Source organism: Anomalospiza imberbis, chromosome 1 (assembly GCF_031753505.1).
Source record: "Anomalospiza imberbis isolate Cuckoo-Finch-1a 21T00152 chromosome 1, ASM3175350v1, whole genome shotgun sequence".
NCBI lineage: Eukaryota > Metazoa > Chordata > Aves > Passeriformes > Viduidae > Anomalospiza > Anomalospiza imberbis.
In genome coordinates, this window is record NC_089681.1 from 46095737 (window position 1) to 46120887 (window position 25151).

Consider the following 25151-nt stretch of genomic DNA (forward strand, 5'->3'; position numbering starts at 1 on the left):
TGACAAAGGTGTGTCTGTATTCTCTTGCCAGGGAAGACAGTCAAGGCAAACCTTTTTCAGCTGGTGATACACTTGAGTGTTATTTGTACCTGTGGCAGATTGTGGTTTTTCTGCTGAAAAAAATGCTGTCTGAAGAATTACTTTGACTGAGTTTGTGTGGTGCAAAGTTAGGGTGATCTGGATTTGAAAGGAGATGATGAACTGATAAGCTAGGGGCAAGTTGTCTTCTTGATTTCTTGAGGTTGTTTTGTAAAACAATGAAAGGTAAGTCTTACCTGTTGAAAGGTAAGACTAACTGTAGGGGTCTCTGACCTTTGTCATGGCACTGGTAGGTGACCTTCCTGAATAACAGGTTGTCCTGGTTCCAGCCAGAACAGGGTTAATTTTTGCAGTAGCTAGGAGGAGGCATGGCCAGGACCTGCAGGTTATTCTGACCTGCAGGATATTGTTGGGGATTCTGTGTGGTGAGCAATTGCCTGTGAATCCTTTACATCTTTTACACTGCTGTTAATACTGTTGCTGTTCTTATTTCATTGCTGTTTCCAGTAAAGTGTTCTTATCTCTCTTGTAATCTTTACTTTTTGTGCCTCCTGTTCTCCTCTCCAGCCCAGCACAGGAAAGGGGATACAGGGGAGTGAGCAACGTGGTGTGTGGCTTGGAGTGTTTTAGTGGAAACGGTAAATTGAGGAATAGCAGTTCTAAACCACAACACAGGTGTTTGTGTGTTCCCAACAAGTTCTCTCAAAATCTTCCCTTCCTGCAAATGTAGTCTCAAATGTATTTAGTTTGGATTACATCTTCTTGGAGGTAAGATGTTTGCATAGGTGATTAAGAGGAAAAAGGACTTTTGTTTATACTCAGGATAAATAGTTACTCTGCTAACTTCATTATAACACAAATCTAATTATAAGTATATATATCTAAGTATAGCATTTAAAGCAGTTACTTTAAAGTGGAAATGCATTCTCCATGCCTCATTAATTCACTCTCAGTTCATCCATATTCTCTTCTTCTATTTCATTTATCCGTATAAAAAAGAAAATCAATTATTTCGTCCTTATACGCAAGAGAACTCAATGAAGTGTTTTGGCAAACTATAAAAAAGTTACATGTAAAGTGTTTTATTATTTTTCATTTGCAAGGTTTTTGATCCTATGGTGTTAGCTTTTTCTCTATTCTTGTCTTCTAGCTTCTTACTAACAAACCCCTAGATTTTGACCTCAGAAAATACACATACCTTGCATTTCATATGGCAGATTTTTCTTATGGGTGTTTTCTCCTGTTTTAGTGCTACCTGAGACATGAAGTATAAGCCAACCTTTTAGAGAAGGTGTATTATTTTTTCAAGCCATCTCTTGGGATGATTTTTGCCTTCCTAATTTTGCATCTTATGTTACCAGTTTTTAAAAACTTGCTCCCCTCTGTGCTTCCCTAACTCTCTGAATATCACTGACAGTGTCTTTCTTTCAGAAAGAAACAAAGCCACTCCCAAGCCCTAACTTTCTGTCTCTAACCCTGTGTATTCCTTCCTTTAATTAGCAAAGTAGTCTAGTAGCTCTGCAACAGTTGCTTGGCACTACAGTAGGAAGCTTTTCTTCACTGTAGCTTTACCTCGGAGCACATTCATGATTGAGCTCATGGTTAGAGGCAAGTTCACTTTTTCATAATTAAACTGTCTCCATGTTCTCATTATTATAGAATTAGGCAGTGTTGAATTGAAGAGAGGCAGTATAGGCATCTGTAGTACTCTTGTGGGTATAATCCTATTCACTGAATTACTTTTTCTGTATTTGTGGTGGACCTGCCTTTGTACATTTCAGCAATCTCTGCTCACCTTGTTTTGCAGGAGCAGTGAACTGTATGTTTGATGCCTTTTTCGGCATCAGATGTTTATTTCAGTAATGTGTCTTAAGGGCAAGAGGATAAACACATTTTAAAACTTACTCTCTGTTTCTTCATTTTGGCTTTAGTAGCCATGTTCATTTATCATTATCTTTTTCTTCTGCATCTTTTTGTTTCAGTCAGGTAGTATTGTTTCTGTGACCTTGTGTGCAGCTCTCTGTGTCCTTATTTCTGCCTTCATTCTACCCTAGATTAGTGTATTTTTTTTCATTAGCCAATGACTTAGGAGCTGTTTTCATCTGAAGGGTGGGGGGCTGGTTCTTTTTTTTTTTTAATTTTAACTGGGAAATATGTAAACAAATCAGTACCTTCCTAGAGCTCTACTAGTGTAGTTTCTTTTAGATTCCTCTTCCTAGACTTTTCTAGCTTAAGAAAAATCCTGTGGCATGTTAAGCACAGCAGCATCTTCTTGCTGAAATCTGTACGTATCAGCATTTGCCTTGTTTACAGTTGACCTGGTCTGTCATGTCCTCTGGTTCTTCATATTTTCATGAAGTCTTCATGTGGTGATTGTCATGGGCATTATCCATGCATTTTATCTACTTTTTTACTTGTCATAGTTATATCCAGTCCCACTTACTAGTTCTAGTTCTAGTAGCTGTTCACGTATTCCACCTAAAGTAATGATTAAACTGACCAGATGGTATTGTAATGTTGTACTTGTTAAAATACCCATTGAAAGTAATCCAAATTCAACCTTTGTTGTCAGGGAAAAGGATATAAAAGGTAAAATGATGTTGTTGGCACATGAGTGTATGAACAAGTTGCTTTTCCTGTGCATCTTCACAAGTTGAACTGATAATTTGGAGACTGTCCTTCCAGTCATCATCCCCTATTCCAGTAATCTGCAAATACAGTTGCAGAATATTGGCTATATAGTGTATGATCAAAAATGTTAAATAGTTCTTCAGCCATTTTTATTCTACATTGTTTCTTTCTGTTTGAATCACGGCAATGCTAGGTCCATTAGAAAGCAAAAGCATTGATTTTCTGTTGTGTTGAAATTTTCCACCTTATTTATAAGTGGAGAAGATGCAGCACATTGCCTGTAACATTTTCCCTTTGTTCTTTTTTTCACACCTTTCTCTGATTTCCAAGGTTGTTCTTTTACGTATTCACAGCAAAGGTGATGTGTTTACCAACACAGGTCACTAAATGCTTTCCTTTTACTTGTCATTCTTATTAAAAAGTCATGATTGAAGTATTCAAAAAAAAGTTGTGATGTCTTACCACAAAGATTTGTTCTCATTCCCATCTCAGGAGTAAACTCAGGAGTTGTCTTCTTGTCATGAACAACTTTTGTTTACATTTTTATCTACAAGGACATTAAAATAGCTCTGTAGAATGAGTTTGACTCATAAAGGCTTTTGCTGTTGTATCAGTCATCCATGGAGTGCTTGTCGCCTTCTTTTTCTTCTATGGGTAACTGTAGAATCATTTGAATAAAAGTTAGCCTAAGTTAGCATTTAATGGTGGACTTGGCAGTGTTAAATTTGTTGTTGAACTTGACAGTCTTAATGGTCTTTTCCAACCAAAATGTTCCTATGATTCTGTGTAATTATACTATGTCAATGTTAATACTGACTGCGTTTAAAAATAATAATTGTTAGTTTCAAAAAATTGTCTAGCATGGGTTGTTTGAATACACAGAAATTTTACAGCCATTGTAACAATTACAGCTCTGATGGAGTTACCAAGCTTTCTGTTACACTGGTCTTGTGCCATTCAGAATGAAATTCAGGCTGTATTATGCAAGTATTTAAAAGACTAGTTTTGTGTGTGATATGGATAGAAGATGAGCTATATGATAATTCACCTTTGTTTCAGTAACTTTAGTTACTAAACACAAGAAAATGTATTTTGTAGTAGAGATGAACTTTGTTGTTCACTTTGTTATTTTTAAAGTAGGAAATCACATGCAAACTGTGTTTTAAATTTATTTTCATGTAATTGTATTTAATGACTTCTGTTTAGTTTTGTGATTCAGTATGACTGTTTTCACCTGCTTTTATGATGCTTAATGTGCAACTTTTTTCCCTGTTTTTCCTTTCTGAAGGACCCAACCATATGCCTATGCAAGGACCTGGACCTAACCAACTCAATATGACGAACAGTTCCATGAATATGCCTTCAAGTAGCCATGGGTCCATGGGTGGCTATAATCACTCAGTGCCGTCGTCACAGAGCATGCCGGTGCAGAATCAGATGACAATGAGCCAGGGACAGCCGATGGGCAACTATGGGCCCAGACCAAACATGAATATGCAACCAAACCAAGGTAAGTGAGGTATCTGTTAGCTTCTGTAAAAGGAAAACATCTTGAGTGCTGTTTTTTTTAAAGGTCTTATCTTGTAGATTTTCTCCTCTAAATGTGTTTATACCCTGAGATTGGCTCAGTTGTTTAGAGCATGGTGCTTAGAACACAAAAATATTGACTTCAATCACCTTATGGGGCATTTTTCTAAGACGTGGACTCAATGATCCTTGTGGAAGGATCATCTCAGAATACTCTGTGAATATTCTGTACCCATGTTTGGAGGATTCTACACCTCTTTTTTCCCATATATCTGTGACTTTTTGTTTATTTGCAGACATATAACTGCTTTCAGGTATAATGTGAGAATCTGGAAATGGATCTACTTTCAGCAGTTATAAGCTGGAGCTACTGTTTGTCTTTTTCAGACTTTACACTTTCTAGCTAAGTGTTACTGTCATTCAGGTTGATAAAATACATCTCTACTTTTAAGTCTCTTGGTTAAATGGAAAAATCAAAGTCAGATAGCCCTCAGATTTTTATACCTAGTTAGTCTTTGTTTTCTGCTGCATGCTGTTTCAGCAGTTTTAGCATGGAATGACTGTTTAGTCTTAGAGAAGGAAAATTCAGTTCCACGAACAAATCTGGTACTCCCAACTGTTTTCATGACATGTCCTTGTATATATAGTAAAAATCAAAGTTAATTTTGTATTTAATTTTGCATAAACTGATGGTGTTTTGATGCCCTTGTTGAAGTGCAAGGACATTGTGGACTTAAATTACTGCATTAGAGTCACAGCACAGCAAATTACTAAGTTGTATATGTACTGCATATTCTTATAGAGGTGCTTTACAAGTCAGCAATCAGTATTTTCAGCTTACCTGTTAAGTCTGTTACTGCATTGGATCTGTACATAGCATCTGCTAGAAGACATATGACAAACCAAAGCTCCACTTTTTTATGTGTAGATACCATCTGTTCCTGAGGTGTACAGACAGACCAGGTCATACTGATCAGTTTGATTATTAGGTTTCAGAAAGGTGCAAAACAGACAAAGGACTAACTTAATGAGAGACTCAAATTAATTCATGTGAGAAGCTGTTTCTGCACTTTACCTACCAGTAGAGAATGTGGGAGATCTGAGGCCTTTAACATCCACATAGTTAATAGCATTTTTCTTAATGTATAACAATGGAAGAAACAAAAGATAGGTACATAGTAGGGGAAATAATAAGTGGCAATACTTTTGACTGTCTTTCTGAACTGGGAAGTTATCTCTCTATTCTGGGCAGTACATAGTGTAGTAATTCTGTGACCATTGTAGGATGCTTTGGAAAAGCCCTATGCTGTTTCAAATCAGATTTTTTAGTTGCAGAGTTAGCAATAATTATGTAGCAGTATACGTGAGGGAGCCACCTAGTAAGTCACTCTACAGAAAATGATTTTGTGGGACTGGCCTAAAATTTAGGAGATGATTCTGTCTCAAAGTAGCATTCTTTACTGTTCCACATAATATTCTGCTGTTCTGTTTTCAGTACTCTGTCAAACTTGAAAATTGGTCATTAGAAACTAAGCAGAAAGAAGCTTACAAGATTTCTATGCTGAATAAATAGTGGTACTGAAGTAATTTGGGGGAATAGAGAATAAAACAGTATTAACCAAATTATAGGTTCAAGAACAAGAGCAAAATCTTTACTTAGAGCAATGGTACTAATGCCATTAGGGCCACAGCAAGCTTTTGCATTGTATAACTCTAATTCTGCCAAGTTTTGACCCTTTAGGCTGAGACTTTTCCCATTTCAAGTGTCTGCTTCAAGGCTGGTTCTATTTTTTGCAGAGGTTTCACAGAAGGAGAGGCCAGTGGGGTGAAAAATTATATTCTTTAAAATATTTCAATGTCTCACAAAAATGTTACTAAACAGAGCACTTCATATATAAATGTAGAAGTGCATGTGCCCCTTTCTTTAAAGCAAGGCTTTGAAACTTGTCTGTTATGTAAACAAAGTGTTATTTGCCGTTAAATGAAAATACTGTTCCAAATACCTGTGAGAGAGGAAGTCTTAAGTCTGAAGATGGGGATGTTTGCTATTTTGATCTAAGATTATTCCAATCAGGTCTGCTTAGTTCCTCCATTTCCTCCATTTTCTACTTGTTACATGTGTATTGATGTTTGATGACAAATTAGAGGAAGTATTTTTATATCTTCACTCTCTTGTGACTCCAAGACAGCTGGACAGAGAACAACAGCAATCTGTGAGACCATGAGAAATTTAGAGGTAGGTAGCCAAGCCCCAGTCTGGCTGGGCAGAGGTCTCAGCCAAGCTTGGCCACCACAGGCTTCTTTCCTAAGTGAAGAAACAAGAATGAGCTGCTAGGAAATGCACCCAGTGTAGTTTAACACGAGGGGAATAAAAAGATTGGGACTCAAAGATTTCTTAACTAGTCATATGTACAACAATTCAGAAACACAAGTGAACCAAAATTTCTGAACCTCACTGTTGTTGGTCAGGAGACATTTGTGAACACCTAAGTATGCTTTGTTTTTTTGTCTTACAGGATTGATCCATACTGAAAATGAGAGATCCTACTACATCTGTCAGTTAATAACAGCAATAGCTAAATATAATGCTAAATATCCCACAACATGAGGTCTTAGCATCTCAAATTGGCTGTTAAAAATTAGTAGATGTTTTAGGCCTTAATCTTTCCCTATGTGGGTTCCTCATCTGTAGAGGAATGAATCTGATGGTAAGATTACAATACTATCTGATTTCACAGGAGAGTTGTCAAAGTATGTCATTATGAATATTTGGACAAATTACTTATGGGTGCCATAAGAAAACCCATGAATAAATTAATAATTCTGTCTTCAGTGTTTGACTAGGCATCGTATCTCACATGAACTGTTAGGAAGAAACAAAATACTGAAATAGTTTTTCAGTGGGTAATACCTACCATGTAATGAATGAAGCCAGTAGTAGGGCTGCTCTGACACTTCGGTTATGCTTGAGCATAACCTTTTTATGTGCACTTGCTACCAAAACATCTTGCTGTATATGCACCTTGTGAGGCAGATGGTGTTAGCAAGAAAAAAAAGAAAAAGTGCTAATTAAGAAATAAAATGCATAGTAACAGAACTGTTTGCTGGATTTACTTCCTATATCCACTCTGTACTCATTATTGATTTGCACTAGTTATAAAGTGCTGTCCAGAAGAATACCTTAAATGAGAAGCAGAGTTTTCATGGTATTGATTTTATATAGTCAGTCCAGTTTAAAAGAGGAATTCTAGTAATTTTGGACTTAAAAAACAGAATATTTAAGTGGAAGATTCTTTAGGTGACTCTTCATTGAAAAGTTAATATAGCAGCCCAGGACATCTGCAAGAAATATTGGATACCTTTTTGGAAATGATAGGAAGCAGAAGGAACTGAATGAATATGAAATAAACTATATTCTTATTGGGTGCATTTCTTCTTGTGTATGGTAAACTACTTAGGTTGAAAAAAAATTCCTAGTGTTGCCAGTTTTTGGCTTTTCAGAGGAGAGATGTAGGCGTGATTTTTCTGAAACCTGAAACTTGCATGGAAATTCCTCTTTTTTATGTTGAACAAATCTTTCACGCTCCGGGAATAATATTTAATAATGGAATTAATACATTTTATAAGTAAGAACCAAGAAACTGTAGCTTGGTCATCTCAGAAACTCTGGTATGTGTGGCCATCCCAGAGACTGTTTCTCATTGGTCAGATCCCTTTGCAGGAATTCCATTCCTGTGCTAGAAGAGCTTGACACAAAGTTGCCAGATTCCCAGTCTCTATTGAGTGAGCATTATATGTTGCGTGTGGGAGGGGAGCTAGTTTACAGGTGACTTCAATAGGACAAGATCATGTTGACTTCAGTTATTTACAGACCAGTTGTCAAATCTGGTGCTGAAATTTTTTAATGATAGTTTCATTTTATAACCTTGGGAAAATTCCATTAAAATTTCAGAGCACTTTCACTTAGAAGCAAATATGAAGATACAGAAAGAGTACAGATGAGACAGATGCAGATTCTGGTTTTGTTGTGCACATAAAGAAAGGAACATAAAGATAGGAACATCCAATGTTAGCTAAAATATAAACATATTCGGGGTATGGCAGATCAGGATAAAGTGATTTCTGAGCTTGACTACCTTTTGTGAATGTCTTCCCATCTGTTCACTCCCATGTTAGCTGAGACTGTTAGGTTTCAGTAACTCAACTGTTTACAGTAGTCAAGATGTTATGGAAAAAGCAGGGCAGTCTCAATTTTTTTTTTGAAATCTAGCCTACTAAAGGGAAATAAAATTGCCTCCACATTCTGAAATGCCATCATGCTGTACCTGCATTGTGAAGGCTGTGTAGCTGTAGAAGATGCTGTAGTTTTGGTCATGAAAAAACAAAAGATATAACAAGCTCAGCTGCCACAGAGCTTGTGCTTTCATCTTCTTTCCCTGGAGTAAAACATGAAAGGCAATGTTGGTAACTAAGGAATTTTCTTCTATGACATTTTATGTTCTATTTTTTTTTAAATGATACCTGAAAATGTGCTTCAGTTTGAGATGAGAAATTTGTGGAGTAATAAAGTGTAGAGAAATGTCTACTGTCTTTATTTTGCAGCCTTAATCATACATTAGGAGTAGCAAAAAGTTTTGTATCTTCAAAGTCTTTTTAGATAATGTTAAAACTGCTCCTGGTGTTAAAACACCTTTAGAATGATGGTTCATTTGACTAAGCACATCTGAGTTGTAGTGTTTGTCAAGCTAAATTGACCCTGCATTATAGTTTCTAAGATAGCTTGCACAAGGCTTAAAGCCATCATTTAAAAAACAAGCAATTTTTTAAAAATGTGGAAAAAAAACAAAAAAAAAGTTTTGCTGAGGGCTGCTGCAGAGAGATTAATTCTGTTATTTTTGTAACAGTAGACACAGTGATGAAATTGACCATGGTAAGTCTGGCATGGTGGGCTTTGCTCATACTCTAGATATGGATATCCAGTTCCTTCATCTGTGCAGGTGTACATTATGAAATGCCTAAAGAATAGACCCCTGAGCACCACTACTAGTGTAATTTGGAAGACTGAAGAATCAATAATTTGTACTGCTTCTTTTTGGTCATACCCACCTATTCCCCTAGCTGTTTTGTCAGAACAGCAGAGTCACCAGTTCATTTATGAGTGTGGTTCCTCACTTCTCTGCTTCTTCAAAAGGTTCAAGCATGTCAGGAGTTATTCTTGTCCTCTCATAGCATTTACAACCAGTATCTGAGTTTCAGCATAAGGACGATGCTAAAGAGACATTTTTAAATCACTAAACTTTTCTGCAGTTCTTTCATCCCTTGCACTTCTGGTCTCTGATTTGTTAGCTTTATCTGGGACCTACTTGCAGTTTGTATTTCTGTTTCTGTTTATCTTACCTGTGTGAAGACTAGGTTGTCCGTTTCCCAAAGTCCTTTCTTGTCAGGGGACTGCTGCTGTGCCACTGTACTTGCAAGAAGATCAGGAAGTAGTCAGTTTTTATTCTTTAATCCACATACCTTTTCTTCCCTGTGCATGAGGCCTCCTTATGAGATACTGGTTGGAGCAGAAGTTATTTTTTTTCCTCAACTGCTCAAAGTAGTCTACACCCACTAAACAAAAAAGGGTATTCTTGATAATGTAGACCAGTTAAATTCTGTACTTGCATATTTTACAGAGATAATCTTAACGCAGTATTTTTTTGGATGCATTTTGACCTGTGTACAAATAAGATTCTTTGTCCTCTCTGGATTAAATAGTTCTAGAAATTCACAAAAAAAAAAAAAAAAAAGGGTTCCTGGAAGAGATCATGACTTACACCAAATGTAGTTTGTTGTTACCTGATAGGAGATTCAAGAGCTGTGTTTTAGGGTGCTTGTAAAAATATGTGCCACAAATAATAGGAAACATTATAGAATCATTGAATGGTTTGGATTGAAAGGGACCTAGAAGATCATATAGTTCCAGCCTCCCTGTCTGTGCTACAGCTAGCCCGGGTTTCTCAGAGTCCCATCCATCCTGGTCTTGAACACATCCAGGGATGGACATTCACAACTTCTTTGGGCAACCTGTTCCAGTGCCTCACCACCCTCACTCACACTGAAGAATTTTCTCCTAATATCCAATCTATACCTACCCTCTTTCAATTTAAAACTATTGCCCCTTGTCCTGTCACTGTCTGCCTGTATAAAAAGTCTGTTTCCCTCCCTTTTAGAAAGCCCCCTTAACGTACTGGAAGGCCACAATGAAGTCTCCCTGGAGCTTTCTCTGCTCCATGCTCTCTTAGCGTTTCCATATAGGAGAGGTGCTCTATCCCTCTGATAATCCTTGTGGCCTTCCTCTTGACTCAGTCCAACAGATCTGTGTCTTTCTGTGTTGGACACCCTAGAGCTGTATACAGCACTCTGGGTGGGATCTCACCAGAGCAGAGTAGAAAGGCAGGTTCACCTTGCTTGTCCACCTGACCATGTTTTTCCATGCAACTCAGGATACAGTTGATTTTTTGGGCTGCAGGCCCACATTGCCAGATCAGACCCAGCTTTTCATCAATGCAAACACTCAAGTTCTTCCCAGGGCTGCTCTCAGTGAGTTTCCCACTCTGTACTCATATGTAGGTTTGCCCCAACCCAGGTGCTGCACCTTGCACTTGGACTTGTTGAACTTCATGAGGTTCTTTTGGGCCCATTTCTGAAGTTTGTCCATATCCAAGTAGATAATGATTTGAGAGTCTTATGTGTTTTATTAAGTTTTGGGATTTTATGTCATATTAAGTATTACACGCTGAATAAACACAGCTTTCTCCTAGGCTAGATTTTTCAAATGGAAAAATAAATTCAGAGTTCCCTCATCCTTCAAATCCGCTGCATAAAATGGTTATGTTCCATGAGGCAGTAGAGACCATGGTGGTTCTTTTAGATATCATTTTAATAAGAGGAACCAAACTGGAAGGAAGCCAGGCTGTCTGTTACGAACACAACACGCAGACTAATACAGGGTAGTGAATTCTCATTGTGGCTCTACAAAGCGTTAATGAAGTTCTAATTTAAAAAGCAAACAGAAAATCTCTACATTGCACCACGGGGACCCAACACATTTTATCACATTGTATTGTGACTAATATTAATATTGTTAATTAACAAGCTTTCTTGAGATCTAGGAATATTATGGCAACAAGTTTCTATTTTTTATCGAGACTGCCTAATATTTCTCAGTACCTCCAAACAGGAGCAGTGAAATGGAATAATCTAAATTACCTACTCATTTAGAAGATCAAAAAAGGAAATTAATTTTGCCAATAATTAAAATAAATACATCTGAATTTAACCCCTTTTTTTTTACTTTAAAGTTGGGACACAGAAACTTGCTATACTGAAGGATAGAAGCATAAAAGAGTGGCCAATATTTATCTTTAGAGGAAAATTAAGCTTAAGCCACTTTACTTCTCAGTAAGAGATCCCACACTGGGGTTTTATGGGATTTAACTAATGCACTTTAAATTCATACCATAAATTAATTAGTCATAACTTTCCCTCAAAACTCTGCATAGACAGTATGTAAGTGACTACATATTCCTTTGTGTGTATAAATCCATTGTCACTTGGCTGTATCTAGGTATTTTTCCAGTACTGTAGTTTCACACGGGACTTTCTGCTTGTGCTTCAGCATCTAGTTATTCAAAAATACTAAATGGAATGGAAAAATCTAAGCATACAGAAAGAAGGTGATACCTTCCTTTTTCTCCTTGATGGCACCTAGGAGTGGCTCTTGTAGTTTGATGTCATGGTTTGTTTTAGTTTTTAGTGAGGCTGCTAGTTTCTTGTCCTTGTCATTTATAAAATAAATTATTATTTTAAAAGGCAAAAAAAGCTTAGGGTTTTACCATTATAGACTGGGCAGTATGTGTGAAGTGGTTTGAATTAATATATTACAAAAATCTGTTTAAAAAAGTTTAGCTCCTTGTCACAACTTTTTTTCCTCCTCATGTTTTTGATACTGGAATAATTCTTTTATTGATTGGGTACTACAGAGGAGAGACAGAGGCTGTTCTTTGTTAAATGTTGTATCAGTCTGAACTTCAATCTTATATAATGAAATTGTGTAATCATCGTTTTCATTGCTTTGTGGTGTCAGTAGGGTGCTCTTTAACTGTCTGTTTTCATTACTGAAATTTGCATTTCTCCAAGTACAGCCTTAATCAGATTTTGTCAGTTGATAAAATATGGGCAGTACTTGATCTCTCCTGGTCTCTTCCTGTGGTTCATAGAAACTTGGTGCAACTTGGTATGAAAGATTTTTTTCTGTTACAGATTGTTTAGGACTGTTCAGTGTCAGGCAGAGCCTGTGTTCTGTGGGCCTTTTGCACATTCCTGTTGTGTAATTGCCTGTCTAGTTCACATGGCTTATCTTTATAGGCTAAATAAAATTGTTGATTTTGTGATAACAGCTTAGTGTTTTGTTGATAGAATATAACAGCAAATATGTTTGTGTATTGAAACTATGCTCTGAGGAGATCACAAATATTAAATAATTTTTCTATGACTTAGCAGGGTTTCACCATCAGGTTTTCACCTACACTTTTTTTGAAGATATTTTTTAAAACAAAAAGTCGTGAAAGTGTTTCAGTTATATTTGTGTATGTGTAAACTAATATCTGTGGTTTTGAAGAAAAATCATCTAAAAAGCAACCTTATTTAGGCTGATTTCTGTTTTGTAGTTTGGCTGCTGAATTGTTTACCTACATTTGCATAGTACAGAAGAAACAAACCCTTACCAGAGCAGTAATATACAGATATACAGAGCCTTTTTTTGGTCCATTTTTAAAGGTTGGGTTTTCCATGTTCTTTTGGAAGGGTATAATCACAAATCATTTTTGTGTATTTGACATTCTTGCTGCTTCTCCTTTTCCAGGTCCAATGATGCACCAGCAGCCTCCCTCCCAGCAATACAACATGCCACAAGCAGGTGGCCAGCATTACCAGGGGCAGCAGCCACCAATGGGAATGATGGGCCAAGTTAACCAAGGAAATCACATGATGGGGCAGAGACAGATTCCTCCATACAGGCCACCACAGCAAGGTAGGAATTCACTTCAGTATTTTTACATTGACTTTAAATAACCATGTTTAAAACCATTTTACATCATTTTCTTACACCAAATTTCTATCAAGTCATTTGGTGTGACAGACTGTTTGCACACTGTTTTTGTTACCCATTTTAAGGGTGGTTCTTGCAGCAGGAGATTACTGTTATCACCATGAAATGTGAAGACAAGTTTGTTTTCTTTTTCTTTTGGTTCTTTCTGAGATTATACATTCTGAAATTACGCATCTCAGACATGCTGATGCAAACTTTGATATTTTGATATTTAAATGATAGGTACAGAAAAGGAACAGAATACCTACTTGTTTCTGGATTCATTCAGTTACAAAAAAGGAACGATGTTCCACGATTTTGGTTCACTTTTTTCCTTTTGGTCCTTTTCAACAAGGAATAATTTTATTTTTAACACCCTAGTCTGTTATACACATATTCCTAAAATCAACTCAAAACTGAAGTCTGATATATAGTCTCAGTCTAGTGCAGCTAAACAACTGTGTGTTTGTATATGTAGATAGATACATTTACTTATTTTTTTAAGAAAACCAGATTACATATGTTGTCTGTAATGCAACAATATGGGTGGGGAATACATTTGAGAAATATTTCTCATGCTAAAATCAGAAATTAGCAGGCTTTATAACAGCGAAAACAAGTTATTTACGTATTGACTGGTTGTGGTTTTTCAGGCCCACCACAGCAGTACTCAGGCCAGGAAGACTATTATGGGGACCAATACAGTCATGGTGGACAAGGTCCTCCAGAAGGCATGAACCAGCAATATTACCCTGATGGTAATCTCTCATAAATGTTAACTTTCCCATTTTCTATACCTGCCCAATACTAATGTAGTCATATGCCCAAAATTAGGGGATGAGGCAAGAATAGTAATTGGATATCATACCTCACATTTACTAAACCTTCCAAATTTAGAATTGTTACTACAGCTTAAGTTACTATGACTAGTTAAATTTGCAACTTAAAGCATGTAATTCGTATTACTCCCATTTGAAACTTTTAAAAAACAGTTTTAGTATTTCAAAAGAGTGGAAATAATTTGTTTCTCTCAAAGAATGGAGAGTTCCTTAGCATATCAATATAATTGAGATGAATTTAAACAGTCATAACTTTATTATCAATAAGAGAGGGGGCGATATCCTTTTATTAAAAATTTTACTGCACTGAAAAACTTGCTAAAAAGATGTGGGTTTTTTCTTTAAATACTCTACTTTTTTAACTTAGTGTTTCATTTTTATGTAAGTCGCACAAATGTGTTATTGCTGACATGGTATGGGCCTTCAGTTTAACGTTTATATAGGAACAAAGTGGTCCCTGCCCTGAGGATATTGGAAATGTGAATCCTCTTTAGATACCCCCTCATTGCTTTCAAGATAAGACTGCAACTTTGAATTTCATAAATCTGTCCTCCTACCTCTTGGAATATGGAGTGCTGAAGACTATTGGATTGTGTTATAAGTTAGAAAAGTTGAAATTAACTTGTTTTCATGCTGAGCAGAGACTGGGAGAACAAAGATGCTAACTCCTGACTACTGTGATAACCATGTGTGCAACTTAATGGTATTTTATGAAGCTCAAGAAATGTAGTAGATGTTAATGTTTAAAAAATACATACAAAGTAAAGCTGTGTAATTGCCAAAGCAGCTACTCATAGCAAATAAAGGGATGCAAGTCAGTTGTTTGAATTTGATTTCCGTCAAATTGATTTTAAGGTACATTAAGCCTTATCTGTATAAGATTACATGTGTTAATTTCTGGAGGTGTGTGTGCAGTGTTATTTTACAAGTTGCATTAACTGGTAATTATTCAGATTTCATTTTGGAATATTTATGTATACACACGAACACTAAATTGTTACAGGCAATTTTTGATGTTACCATCAAGAGCTTTGTGGCAGCACAGATTACTTCTAGGATCTATTCCTTCTAAAGAGTCATCTTTATCATTACCTCGTTTATTACTCTTACGTAGAATACAAGTAGAGTATTTTAAGACTTGTTTTAATGGCAATGTATGCATGTAAGATTCAGTCAATGATGCATTTTACAGTTGCAGACCTGATGACAAAACCACTGAGTTGCAGAACTGTTTCCTCCTTTCCTTACTTGTATCTAAAAATTTCATTCCAAATTTATACTATTTAATTTCAAATGTAAACAACATTTTGGCATATATTCTTGACTAGTTTAGCAATAAGATATATTTTGATCATCTGTAAGACAAAATATGTGTGTGCTAAAAACAACAACAGGTGGGGTGCTTACTGCATGTATGGGTTTCTTAATCAGAGATGCCTGTAGTCTCTGAATAGAAAGGTTTGTTTGTAATGAATCTGCTCAGAACTGGAATGTAAGAGGAAAAGTTTTCTTAAAACTTTAAGTAGGAATTCTGTTTGTAGGGAAAACCTTGAGAATGTTGTATTTCTGTCATTCTAAACTAGAATTTAATATAGATGATGGTTCATAACTTCATTGAGCTTTATTTGTTATATTTCACACTGCTTTTAGCATATGCTTTTGAATTGGAGATCAGCAGAACAGGTGTTAGACAAAGTATGATAATTGCTTTCTTTGTTCATTCTAATTTAATTCAGGTTATTTACATGTGAAAGGCCTAAATGCTTTCATTTTTTTTTTTGAGTGAAAGATGAAGTACTTCCCCCCGCCCCCGACTCCCCCAGCAAGGATTATTGGAAGGTTAAGACCATCCCTTACTGTGATGTTTCTAGAACTACTGCATTAAGCCTTTTTTTCCCCTGTCACATGTTAATTCAATATGAAAGGAAATCATATTAATAAGTCTTTGGCTAATACAATTGAAAATTCTTTTTCATGTATATCCAGTTGAAATTTTTTTTTCATTTTTCTGAGAAATGAAATATTTTTAGGGTTTTCACTCAGAGGCCATTAACGTTTCTTCCTGTCTCTTGTCGAATTGATGTAGGTCATAATGATTACGGTTATCAGCAACCGTCGTATCCTGAACAAGGCTACGATAGGCCTTATGAGGATTCCTCACAACATTACTACGAAGGAGGTATCTATATACCTTCACACACATACGCACATACATTCCCTTTCCTCCCCCACCCTCAACGGGAACAGAAAGTCTTGCACAACACAACTTATACCCATGCAAAGCTCTTGTAGAATACTAGTTGCTGGCTGTCTTGGAAATGGCAGGGAACTTGAAGCCTTCAGAATAATTTCTTGCAAACACCTTAAATATATAACCACAATTTGCCATTCTAACAACAGTAAAATGACTAAAACACTCTAGAGATTTTTTTTTTTTTTTACCTCAATGGAAAATTTTATTTTAACATAAATTTGTTGGTTCAGTTATGTATCTTTTTGTGTGTGTATATATTTTGTATAATTATAGTGCCGTTAGGAAACAGCTTGCTGATCTTGTGTAGCTAGTCTGTGCTCTTGTAGTTGTCCTTAATTTTGTCTTTTTTTTTTTTTATTTTATTTAGCATAGTCATGATCTTATGACTGTGATGTTCCAGTAAATGTAATGCTCGTTTGGCAGAGATGCTGAAAATGCTGCAGTTCAACTTTGCAAAATTGGCTTTAACTGCAGTTTGTTTGGCCGAGTTCCTTCTGTTTGGTTTGAGTTTTCTTTGTTTTGTTCAGTTTTTGAAATCAATATTGCATTTTCATTTTGTTCTTGTGTTGTTGGCTGTGCATCTTAGAACGAAAAATATAATAAAATAGGTAACTTTATGAGTTTTTGCTTTCTTGCAATGATCTTACAGGAAACTCGCAATATGGTCAGCAGCAAGATGCATATCAAGGACCACCCCAACAGCAGGGTTATCCACCACAACAGCAGCAATATCCCGGCCAACAAGGCTATCCAGGACAACAGCAGGGTTATGGTAAGAACCTGAGGACACAGACAGCTGTCACAGAAAGGACTAAGAGAGACCTTTGTTGTGTGTTACTCCATCCCTGTTTGACTGTGTCTAGAGGCCAGGCTTGCACAGAACAGCTCTGTGCCTGCAGTTTCACTGGGCTGAGACAAGAAAACATAGGCAGTGTCTTTTGGGAATTAGATCTGTTAGTAGTCTTGGAGAGTGTGGTAGCACTCTCAGGGTGCTACCCAGGGTGACTAAACAGCATTGTAATGGGTGTCTGTAATTTAGAAAGACCCAGAAAGATTCTGCTCTTTTCTGTCTTCTGTAGGTGAATGCACTCACAAAGATGACAAAGAACTACTTTCATCTGTGGATTTGCCAATTAAAATAGTCTTTAAAAAACTGGTTTAAAACTTCATTCAACATGCATGAATCATTCTTTTCAAATTCTTGTACTGATCAGTAGAGAAATGACTGTAAGCATTGACAGCACACCTTTAAAGAAACTGTGCCTTATAAATTTGCACTAGTAGTCAAAACCTTCTGATACATGGCAGGAATGAGAAATCCTCTGCCACAAGTCCCTGGATTCAAGGAAAGCCTCCCAAAAAGGAGACTTAAAGCAGTAGAATGTAATTTTTGTGCATTAATTCTAAAAAATTTTGTGTCAGAAGAGCATTCTGAAACTACTGCTCTTTAAACTTTTATTTGCTTGCATTCTGTAAAGCAATATACATAAATTAATGACAGAAGAAGGAATTTCTGAAATTCCATAAATTCCATGTATTTTAGCTTTCAGCTTTTTTGCAGGTTTAAATGGTAAAGCTTTCAGCATTGTGTGTCTGTGTGAGGAAATGCACAGGTAATTTGTTTGCCATGTAGATAAATGCCAGATTCACGTGAAATCCAGTTATGTTGAGACAGAGTTAAGTTTTAAGAGGATCCACTGAGATTTACCAAGTTCTGCTTCTGGTGTTTATGGATGAATTGATAGTTCTGAAGTAATACTTGTACCTACATTCTACTAAACATAATATAGGAACAGACTAAAGGTCAGAGTAGAGGTCCATGTAGATCACTTCTCTGAACTTTTTAAGTAAAGAAATAAAATCTGATTAATTCTGGAAGTTTAGGTTAAGAAATACTAGAAGAAAAGGGATTAGGAAATCTTTTGGAGCCACTTACCCAACATAATTTGTGCAACAGAATAACATATTTTTCAGTTTCTGGTTTTAGCAGAAATTGTGACTGAAGTTCCATTTTTTTCAGTGAAATGTGTCAATGAATATTTAGAATTCAGCTGTAAAGAATTACCATGAATAAATAAACCCATATTCATTTGTCAGATGAACACAGCACTTGTAGAATGTTGTATTCTTGCTCAATTTAATATTTAATTGCTTTCTAATTTTTGGAAATAAATCAGTATCTCAGACATTATTATCAGTCTTTAAGGTTTTGTTTCACTGTGGAATGATGAAGCTGCATAGTTCAAGGGGATTTGAGGCCTGAGGAGAATGGTAATAGCTTATGGAGCTTGTCTTCTCCAGGTCGTCTTTTCACTGTCTTAAAGATCCAGAATTACTGAAGGAGTTACCAGCTGATGTCATCTTAATGTCCAATGCCTGTAGCTAAAACTAGCCCTCTCTAGCACTGAATCACCGTTGCTAAAAACACATCTTTTTCTTCTGAGGGGAGGGAAACAAAAATGTTGGTGTGTTTAAAAGAAAAGCCCTTCTGAAAAGCTGCAAATCTTCAGCTCTGAAAAATAGAGACCCAGTTTTTAAGGGGTGTTGTTGAAAAAGCTAACAGATCCACTGCAAAGGATTCATAGGCAGTGCCACTGAAATACAGACTACATCTCTCCTAGTGCTAGAGGGGATGGGCATAATTTTGTTTAGAATATGGCTGCACTGCCTGATGGTGGTAACATGCAGCTTCCAGTGGCAGACAGGCCAAGTCCCTGTGAAGAGTAACAGAGTTATACTTGCAAAAGAACTACTTCTTTTACAGACAAAAAAGACTGGAGTCCAAGTTTTGGGTTTTTTCCTAACCTTTTTCTGGAAAGTTAATATTACCAAAGGAGTATGGAGTAGAGGGTGCTTTTTTCCATCTCACAATACCTTTTACTGCGTGTCACATCTCACGTTTTATGCATATAACTTGCTTGCCTGACACCCCATCCATGATTGCCTGCTGTGGTGTGAGACTTTGTTTTCTGGCAGCACAGTACTGCTGGTCTCTTCAGAAAGTCCAAATGTTAAACATAGTTGATTATCTGGCTGTTCTTTGCATTAGAAAATTCTGGAACTCAAACAGCATACATCAGGAGACTGCCTTCTAAATCTTGGAAAAGGCTCATGTTTATAATTTCTTGCCTTGTTCTTCTTGTCCTGTGACCTTGTACGTGGAACTACATGCATTGATATTAAATAATGAATATATAAATAAAAGTAAATGTTTCTGTGGTTGGAGCACAGGCCCTGGCAGCAAAGGTGCTTTCCAGGTGGAGGACTGTGGGCCACTCAAAAGACCTAATTGCATAGTAGTGGTATTTCTTAGTCCTGGTTAGCTGTAAAATTTAGTGTTTTTCCTATTCCCTTCTTTCCAACATCTTAAGCACTCTTTTTTTCTGTCTTTTTTTTTTTTTTTTAATGATCACCAGGTCCTTCCCAGAGCGGTCCAGGGCCTCAGTATCCCAATTATCCACAGGGACAAGGACAGCAGTATGGGGGATACAGACCCACACAACCTGGGCCACCACAGCCACCACAGCAGAGGCCTTATGGATATGACCAGGTATTCTTCCATTTGATGAGAAAGTTGTGATTCTTACACACTCATTTGATAATCTTAGATTCTGGACACTTAAACTAATGAATTTTAGGACATGGTCTTTCAGGTATGTGCGTGCAATTCTCATGGAGTTTATTTCTTGCTGAGTTGCTAAGAATCATTTGTAGGAATTGTGATTGCTAAGTTTCAATGCAATTTGGCAAAATGAGGCCTTCCCAGCAGTATTTCTGGATGTTAAAAATTAAGGTGATGTGTTTCATAGCCTTATGGTGAATGACTAATATGAAAGATGATGTTTCTAAATCTCATGGTGGATAATTTTTCATTACTTCTTTGCAGTAGAAATGGTTGAATTTATTTTCCACAAACACGAATCCTAATCATAATCTTCCTCTTCAGTTGCAAAAACACCTGAGGTGTGCAGCTGAGGTCCTTCAGCTGCAGAGCTTATGGGGAGACATGAACTTTTTTTTGTACAGGTTTTCTCTGAGCAGTATAAGGAGGTAGTGAACATGGGAAAGAAGTGACCTGAAAATCAGCTGCTTCATTCCTATCACTGTTAAGACAAGATTAAAACAAGCAACTACCACCAAAACTCTAGGCTGGAGTTGTAGTAAAGGACTCATGTAAAAAAGCTGTCTTAAAATTAAGGGATGAAACAGGTTTTGTTCTTGTAAAAGGTACTAACTTGTAAAAATCCAAACTTTTCACTATTAATAATTCAGAAACATCATTAAAATGTACACTATTACTTTCCTTGGTATAAATAATGTTAAGATTAACTAAATAATAAAGTTGAGGTTCTAATGTTTTAAAAAAATCCTGTTATGTCAGTAGAAGATCAGTTGAACTTTCAGGAAAAACTCAACTGAGGAAGTGAGAATTGCCCACAATTTTGAAGAACAGTTGGCTTTCTTTCTAGAGAAATTAGAAAAGACAAGGAAGAAGGAACAAACTCTCTGTGTGGTAGTTTAGAGATGCAGTTCCTTTTAATTATTTAACAGATAAAATGTTTATGCACTGAACCAGTAGCTTCTTGTGAAAACAATAAGCTACAGGAGAATCTTTGCTTGTGGCCAGTATAAGGTCAAGGAAACTTAATCACAATTTGCCGAGTTTTTTCCAGCTTTCCTTGCAGTAGAGGTGGATAACCCTCTCTGTTGATAGGCTGTGCTCTTCCAGATCGTGCAGTCTTAAGTTCCACTGGGAAACTCAATTATAGAAGACCTCTCATTCCCATAGGAATTGTGCTGCTTAAATTCTCATTTGGCAGCTGTTGTGAAACTCTTTCTTCATGACTGATTGTTATATTATAATGGAACATAACTGACATTGCAACATAAAACTAAAATGTAAAATACTGCCTTATTGTGGTAGTACTTTACATGGAATGGTGGCAGGATCAGTTTGGAGCCTGTTCACTTCCTAGCACAGTACTTACTTCTGCAAACCTTGAACCCTGTTGTGAAGGATCATGGTAAGGTTATAGCATTAATGATTTCCCTTCTGTCCACCTCTGCAGTACATGACATTCTGTCAAAAGAAATAGAGAATATCAATAAGGGTGGTAATTCTGTGTATCAGATCTATGGAATAATTGCCTCCTGGAGGATATGTGGATTGGTTGTTCATGTTCACCAGGATGTGCCTTGGTTTTGAAATACATGTACCATTATTCTGTAATGCTTGATAGATTAATAATTTTAGGTACCTTCGTGTCATGGTTAGTTTCCTAAATTACTTTGAATTTTGGTGACCTTGACTTTTTGAAATAATTTTCAACGTTAAGGTGGGAAATAATCCCCATCTTTGTTTTTTGATGATGTTCTGCTAATTTCACAGCAGCCTGTTGAATATAAAGGTATACTCTTTTGATCAAATTATGTTCCTGGGCTTAAATTCATGTCTTTGGTCTTACTTCTACATTAGAACACAAAATATTTTTAGTGAGATAAAACTACACTGGTTACTCATATCAGTATATCATTTACTTGTATTTGTGTCCACCTTTTAATATCACAGTTTATTTGCATGGTCTTCCAATTACAGCTTTAAATGTAGGAAAATATGCCTTGTGGTCTAATTATGTATTTTGAATTTTTTTTAGGGTCAATATGGAAATTATCAACAGTGAAAAAGTACTCACATTCCAGTAGGCAAAATATTAGCAGCCATATTGTCTCCTCAGCACTGTGGACATCTTCCCGAGATGAGAATCTCCCATTCCATCTAGATGTTGGAAAAATCTTGTGGCTGTTCTATGGTATACAGTCTTTATGGGTTAATTGTTAAAGACTGTAGATTCTCAGAAACTAGTTTCACATCTCTACTCTAGATGGCAATATTGGACAGAAAATCTGTGACATAACAATTTGCAGTGAGTTGAGAACTGTATGTCAAATATACTGTTACAGACTGAGAGGTGCGAACAGCTTTGTATGTTTATGAAGGTTATGGGAATTTAATATTTTTTCCACAGATTTTTTTTTGTAGGGGGAAAGGGGAAATGCACACTTTTTACAGCAGCAATATTTTGTATATTATGTTTTTCATGTGGTGAATATGCAAGACAGTACACTACTCACTGGGCAGAATAACAAATCTACTGTTAAAAATGAGTAGGGGCATGGTAAATGCTTGATTGTTTAGTCTTGAAATGGTGTACAATAAAGATAACAGAAAAGATGGAGAGCATTCTATGTCACTGATGGGTTCAGGTACAAAGATTAAGAATCCCAGTTATCTAAATGGGAGCATAATTAAGGACAGTGTAATATAGTCTTGTGCAAAGATAAATTTTTTAAGCTTTCCAATTTTTCTGAGTGAAGAGGTTTTGTAAAAATGGTTTCTAACATAGTTTGACAATTTTCTGCAATATTTTTTGGGTAACAAGATAAACGTTTGGGTTTTATTTCTCAAGTGTTTTGTCAGAGCTTTGCATATGCAAGCTGTAATCCTTCTTAATAATTGCAATAACAAAGAAAATGACAAGTGTTAATTTTCCTTGGCTTGAATATGCAAAGAACTTGAAAAAGAATATGGAGGACAGGACTGTATTGTATAAGTGTATTTTAACCTTTAGTTGAATAATTTGTATGTATCAAAATAGCCTAGAGGACTTTGTAAAACCTATCTAAACTTTTGTCATGGTTTAGGAATGGTGTTCCCCAATTTTAGTCTTCCCACTGACACACTCCAAACCATGCACCGCTCACTTGCTCCCCACTCTCCCTGCCCTTCCCTTGTGGCAGGCTGGAGAGGAGAATCAGAGGCACAAAAGGTAAAGATCACAGCTTGAGAGAACAATTTACTGGAAACAGCAAAAGGAAGGTAACAGCAACAATACCAGTGCCAGAGGGTGCAAGAAAGAGGTAAAAGCTTCACACGTGGTTGATTGCTTACCACACAGAGCCTGCTTCCATCCCATGCTACACAGCCTGGAAGGGTCCCCTGAAAACGAGGTGTCCCCTCCTGGCTACTGCAAAAATTAACCCTGTCCTGGCCGGAACCAGGACAGCTTTCCTAATTGGGAGTTAATAACTTTAGAAAAAGGGCATTTTTGTTTGTGCCCATTTTTCTTATTGGTTAACATGAGACCAAGGGGATGTTTTATAACATTAAGTATAAAACCTGTTGGTGAGGCAAATGCCAAATTTTGTTTTGAACTGCATTAATGCTTACAGTGTTGCATGTGAGAGAGAAGGCAGCACCTTGATCAATAACAACAGTGCACAAAAAAATTGGTTTTGAAACTGCCCTACAACTGTGTATCAGATAAATAAATGGATATTCTATTCTGCAGAAATATATGCATTCAAAAATCCCTGACAACTTTTATAAATGATAAAACCTAAAATTAACCCAGGAGTAAAATAATATTTTGTGTTTTTTCAGTTCGCAATCAATGTTCGGGGGGATAAAAAACAACTCGTGATCACAGTATGTGTGACATTATATATGGAAGACAAGATTTTCAATTTGTGCATCCTTTTTAAAAGGAAAACAGTTTTCTTAAAGTCAATAGAAAATACACATCAAGGTTTGAACAGATATGGCATGAGGAACATTATTATGAATTAAAATCTTGTAGGTTCTGTGCCAATTTTCCACCACTGTGTACTTCATTGCTATTTAAAACTGTACTCCATCAATTCTAACGGAAGAATAAATTATTTGTGATTTTAATTTTCTCATTTGTTTCTTTAAATTAGATCCCTATCATTCTGATGTCTCATCTGGAGACTCTGCTGTGGGTTTTGATTTTAAAGATGTTTGGCCAGAATAACCAGACCTTATTTGCAGTCTAGGACTTTATCAAAATTCTCTTGCCATAGCCAAGTTAATTAGAATTAACTGTTCAGTAATCAGCATGTTGTGTAGGTTGTTTGTTAAGAAATTCTTTCTCTGAAAATGAAGGTCCATGAGGCTATAATCAAGATGACTGAATTAGATAAATGAGTTGACGAGGCAAAAATGTGTTGAACCCAACCTGGTGTAGATACGTTATCTCATTTGAAATAGGCTCAACTGACATTAAGAAATAATTTGTCTTGCCAACCCATCTTCTGTTGTCTTATTCTCCTTTTTAATGGAAACTAAAATTGCAGTTTTAATAAGCAGAATTTCCTCCAGGGTTTCCTTCCTAGAGACTACTGCATTTGCAAGGTTTAATTGTTTTATAACAGTCCTGTTTCGTAAAACTTTTTAATTGGTGGTGACAAAAATTACCTTATTCCTCTGATACTATGCCACAAGAACAACTTGAGACGAGATAGCTCTATGCAGAAGTATTTCTACTAACACTATATATTAAAAAGGAACGTGTGTTCCCTAAACAAAAGAAGAAGCAGGAGTACATGACAGGACTAGGAGGAAAATAAAATCCAGCCAACAGGAAACTAGTAAAAAAGGTGTTGCAATTGACATTTTACATTCAGAATACAGAAAATAAGAGGAGGACTGACGCAGCAAATCAAACACATGAGCAGAAATGATAAAAATGATAAAGGAGTAAAGAGGAGGGGTTATTGATTCAGTGACTTTTAGTTATCATAGGGTTATGATTTTTGCCTTTGTATTTTTCTCTGTTCAGACTGTTTTATTTCCTTTTCTGCTCTGTGAATAACTCGCGGAAGGGAGAAGGTGGCTCCTTGTTTCAATTTGAATTGACTTCACAATGCTGGC

At 36.3% G+C, this 25151-nt stretch overlaps 1 protein-coding gene across 5 annotated transcripts in view; it reads left to right on the forward strand.

The window, feature by feature from the left end:
- SS18 (SS18 subunit of BAF chromatin remodeling complex) overlaps positions 1–24152 on the forward strand; it is a 44225-nt gene extending 20073 nt beyond the window's left edge. For 3 of the 5 annotated variants that reach the window (XM_068190369.1, XM_068190339.1, XM_068190354.1), the window contains 7 exons: positions 3959–4180; positions 13103–13270; positions 13981–14085; positions 16253–16345; positions 17070–17192; positions 19837–19970; positions 22075–24152. In XM_068190369.1, the coding sequence (XP_068046470.1) occupies positions 3959–4180; positions 13103–13270; positions 13981–14085; positions 16253–16345; positions 17070–17192; positions 19837–19970; positions 22075–22101 (872 nt within the window). In that variant the 3' untranslated portion in view covers positions 22102–24152. The remainder of the gene's footprint in view (positions 1–3958; positions 4181–13102; positions 13271–13980; positions 14086–16252; positions 16346–17069; positions 17193–19836; positions 19971–22074) is intronic. The other 2 variants (XM_068190347.1, XM_068190363.1) reach the window with 2 other exon arrangements.
- Positions 24153–25151: the final 999 nt, after the last annotated feature.